The following is a 5,171-nucleotide window of genomic DNA, read 5'->3' on the forward strand; positions in this document are numbered from 1 at the left end:
AGTTAATGAACGAAAAGTAGGTGTCTATTTACTTGTGACCACTCAGTGTAGTTACAGAGAATTCCACTCCTCATCAGTAACCCTGAACACAAGTTAACCGAAAAACATAAGCTGGACCTATAGTGACTATAAAGCACATTCACACCAACTATATGTTTGAGGGCTCTTTTTGTATGCAACTTTTATATATACTACTAGAAGAAACATGGGCAATAAAAAATAGTGTTGATGACTTTCAGATCAATAAACTTATTTAACATAAAATGCTATAATTTAGGATATTTTATAATTGTTGTTTTAGATATAGAACATGCACCATCAAGAGAAAAAGTACACATTCCTCAGACTGTTGTGGAAAATTATTCTGAATCAACACCTCTCTCCGACAGTTGCAGAGAAGGACTTTTTGGTCACAATATAGATTCAGACAGAATTGAACTTGATGAAAACAGGTACTGTATTTTTTTTTATTTCTAGTTTTTAAGGTAATCCGACCTGGAATCATTTCATAAGGTCTTGAATCCCAGTGGTTTAGAACTAATATTAACTTCTGATAAAAGTAAGCTTCTTTGTATTAGAGGAATTGACTTTCACCAAATGTGAAATTCTTAAAATATCACTTACATGTAAAGGGTGTTGTTATTGAATAACTAGTGAATGTACAATATGTAAATTTTTTCTTGAAAATTTAGAATTGCTAAGTTGGAAATTCCATTATTGTTTTAGTTTAAGAATTCCTTTACTTGAGAGTGACCACTGCCATTTCAGTTTGCACCTGTTGCAGAAATCTAGGGTGGGGGAGCAATTTTTCTCTGATTTGTACACCACTGTTCAATCCTAGAACCTTGATCAGATATTGTACAAGTACCATATGATGTTGTGACAGCAGGTACACTTAATGTCATGGGAAGAGTTTGTTTCATTGTGATATTGTAGAGGAAAGAGTACTGGTGGTGTAATATTGTAATGATGATGTGCTTAGTGTTGATGATAGAAAAGGATGTGTTAGTGTTGCAAAGCAAGAAAGATGTATTAAAAATTTGTATATTAATTTTTATCTCGGTACTCTGCAAATTATAAGTGAGGAAGTGGTTATGATGAGATGTTATTTGGATGTTAAAATGCTACATACCACTGATTGTAACTTTCCACATTCATAAAATACACTGAGACTTGAAAATAACAAAGCACATAAATGACATTGAGATGTCCAGCAACATCTGGTTAGTGTATTTTATTAAAAAGTAGCTAGTCGTGCATCTTCGAGGAACTACAAAATTTCTAGTAACCAAAGAATCAATATTAGTATATTGTTTGAAAAATAAGTTCAGTAGGAATGGTTAGAGAAAAAAGTGACTATGAAAGTTGGGAAGGATGAACTATACACATTTCTTTCCCGATATATCCGAAAGGGAATTTCGAGGCATCAAAGAATGCTTCAAATGCAACCAAATTTTTAGAAGATTTCAGTTGTTAGCCTTTAAGATGGACTAAAATATAACAAGAATTCTGACAGAATGTGAAACCTACGTCATGCTTAGTCCACCTTTATATCACATTGAATGTGTTTGTCCACTTTGTTATGAAGTGGAGGTCTTGATAAAATGGCCAGTCAGTGTTAATAAGAATACCCTGTGTTTGTGTTGTCTTGTTTCTTAGGTGATGTATTTTGTTGTGTATTAAGTGTTAAAATGTGCTTAAGTTGTAGCATTAGTTAGAGAGTGCATCAACCAAGTATTAAGTGAAGGTTAAACCGCTGTTCAAAGAACAAACAATTAACAGTAATACATTAAAGTTTAGAATAAAATTTTTTTGTCATCCAAAAAAAAAATCTGTCCTCACAGCTATTTTTTAGAAAAAAACTCTGAAAAGCTATCTCACTCACCTTACCACCTTCACTTGTATCATCAGTGAAAATAAATCCACTTTAACTAAACAACTTGCCTTGCCTTAGATGAAGAACTGAAGGGCTACCTCTAGTAATCATGGCAATCCAAACTTAGAAAATTATTAAAATAAGTCATACATGGAGTACAAAAAATATATAGCTTTTGTTTTGGGGCTTCTTTATAATTAATTTCAGGAAATAGTTTGGAAGAAAAAACAATTCTTATCACTTAACTAATAGCAGACTTGTTTATTAGAACTCTCAATTTCCACTGTCACATTTTGTATTTTTATCTGTGGCATAGTGGCTCATAAAATGGCTGTTTTTTTTTTTCAAGTACAAACTTTTTGCTCCTAGCTCTATCTCTTGACCGATTTGAGATCTAATTACAGCCACGGGCTACTGAGGATTCCCTCTTGCTTACGACATGTTCACGTGGCTATTCCTAAATGTTCTCTAACCTTCATCATGAAAGATTGAACTGTATTGTATTTTTGCTTTTGTACATAGAAATACTAAGTGTTATGTTTTTACCACCATCTCCCTTCGACTCTGGATCTTGCATACACACTATTAACGTATTTGAAATAATAGTGAACAAGCATGAAATTACTGACTTAATTTTCATGCAAGACTTCAGGTTTTTTTGTTTTTTTTCAATTTTCAAAATGTAACATGTTTATATTTTACAAACAAGTTTTCCCCACATTATTCAGGTCATGCGTTATGTGTTGACTAATCTCTTTACTGCAGACAGTAAAACATCAAATAGCATATGGCATGGTATTACTGCAAAAACGTGTATTAATTTAAGTAAACTGATAGCTTAAATTTATCATAAGCATTAATTCTGTTTTCTGTAGTGGTTTAACCTTTCCCAAATATTAAGTGAATTCTTCTCAAAGTTTATTCTTTTAAACTAAAGGTAAAAAAAAAAGTTGTTACAAAAAAGTCTGGTAATCTTTTACCAAACAAATTTTTAGTTAAATGTGACATCCCTTCAAGTTATATTCTGTGTGTGTGTGTGTGTGTGTGTATAATGTTAAATACTTACCTCAGTATAACTGAGCACTAAGTTTTTAAAAACACCCCCACCCCTCCATTATTCAATCCATCACAATAAACCTTTGTTTTCTAGTTTAAATACTACAGGACTTACTACCAGAGAGAACTTGGCTGATAACATATCAGGTACACTAACAACCATTCAGTCAGCAAAAGCTGAGAGAACAGAGGCTAATTTAAAACAGAAGGGTCTAGAAATTACAGATGAAAAGTTTTCTGAACTTAGCCCAGACCAACAGAGAGCAATACAAGCAGAGAAGCGTGCAGCATGGAGGCAAGCAAGGTTAGAACAAAATAATTCAGATTTGAAATTAAATTTATATATATAAGATATAGGTTACTAGAAAATAGAGAAAATGAAATTGATACTATTAAAGTTTTCAGTTGAAAACTAATGTAAAAACATGAATAAATATAAGTTATGTTCTATCACATTGTTTATTAAAACATAACATGATACACTACTCAAACTTAATTTATTTCAAAATTTGCTTTCTTTTCATGTCCATAAGATTGTAATGTTTATGCCTTAAAAATGATCGAAGATTGTATTATTTTATATCATTTAGATGCTACAATATAACAAAATTGCTTAGAATATGTTTGAATAGGTCATGATGCATTTTAAAAAATGTATGTATAGTTTGATAAATATTACTTGTCTCTGTCTTCTTCTCTGTTATACTTCTGTATAATCAACAAGTAGTATTTTGTTTTAGTTCAGTTTCACCATATTTAGTAGAAATGATGCTTCTTCCTCAGATTGAAGTCGCTAGAAGAAGATGCATTCCGAGCTCAAGGGGTAAATATAAGAGCTAAGAAGATGAATGAAACATTAATGGAAGCAAGACCTGTATCACCTGTCTTAACGGTTGTAGAGATTGATCTTGATAATCAGAGTAACAAAGGTACAAAAAAAAACTAATGGAATTGTATCATTTTTATTTTACTGTTGGTATATTACTTTAATGTATGCTTCATATATATATTTAGATATATATGTTACTTTAGATTTCTGTTAATTTTATTGGCAGTTGGCGTAAAAGTTGGGTATTATGGACAATATATTGACTTTCTTTGTGTCAATCCTTTCCAAATCATGTTAGAAACATTTTTAAAGTAGAAATCCTTGTACATTTCACTTCATTTAGTTTTTGAAACTAAATAATTTCAGGACTTTTCTAGTGTTAGAATCCATGTTTTGTTAACTCAGCTTGAGATCGGTAATATTTGCATCCATTTATTATCACTCAAAATTAATCACTTCTTATTGTTCTTAACTTCATGTGTAACTGGTAGTCTCATAATAATGATTATCAATGAATAACTGAATGTTTACACTTCAGCAAACAAACATGAAAAAAAATTATATATTTTTGTGTTATTGTATACTAGTCATGTAGGCATTCAACACACGAGGAAGACAGAGAGAAACCCCTGGAGGTGATATAGGAGGGTTAAATCTGAACACTAACAACCCTCTATATCACTCTCTGGGGTGCTCTAAAGGTACATGCCAGATTTGGAAACAATCAGTCCATCAGTTTCCCAGTTATGAGTGCACACAGATCTTTGTCAAATAATAGCTGAGATTTTTATTATACTTATTTACTTTATAATATTTCCCCATGGTGGGCAGAGCGTAGATAGCCCATTATGTAGCTGTGTGCTAAAACAAATAAAACATTAGTTGTAATTTTTAATTGATTGCATTTTTGGATTAATATGTTAAACAGCATAACCATATTAGAACTTAATTTTCTAACTTAGCCAGAGCTTGAGTTCAGGGGGAGCAAAACTGAGTGCTGTTCCTGTTGTTAGAAAGTTTTATGAAAATATTCCTGTTGTAGAATGTCCAAGGACATGTGTAAATTAAAAGATATGTTATCACAATCTTACCAGTTCATATCATTTATGCAGGCCTACTTCATTTTATCTCAAACCCTAGAGACCACAAAACTGAGCTCCACTTGATAACTTTACACAACTCAAACCCTGAATTTGTTTGTCAGCCATAAAACTTTAGGAAAAAATATTAGTCAAGAACATTATAGTCATGATGGAATGTTATGTTAAAACTTTATATATATATATATATATACATATATAGAGAGAGAGAGAGAGAGAGAATTAACTTTAAACTTAAGTTTTAATAATAGTGCGATATCAGTATTACAAGCACTTATTGTAGTCGCCACCTTCTTCGGCCAGACTTAAA

General features: G+C 31.5%; 1 protein-coding gene across 1 annotated transcript in view; it reads left to right on the plus strand.

The window, feature by feature from the left end:
• Positions 1-5,171, plus strand: part of LOC106457552 (protein lap4-like) — a 110,842-nt gene that overhangs the window by 99,678 nt on the left and 5,993 nt on the right. Inside the window, exons 35-37 of the mRNA XM_022383549.1 lie at positions 302-452; positions 3,027-3,236; positions 3,716-3,861. Coding sequence (XP_022239257.1) covers positions 302-452; positions 3,027-3,236; positions 3,716-3,861 — 507 coding nt within the window. The remainder of the gene's footprint in view (positions 1-301; positions 453-3,026; positions 3,237-3,715; positions 3,862-5,171) is intronic.

This window comes from Limulus polyphemus, unplaced genomic scaffold, assembly GCF_000517525.1.
Source record: "Limulus polyphemus unplaced genomic scaffold, Limulus_polyphemus-2.1.2 Scaffold345, whole genome shotgun sequence".
Lineage (NCBI taxonomy): Eukaryota > Metazoa > Arthropoda > Merostomata > Xiphosura > Limulidae > Limulus > Limulus polyphemus.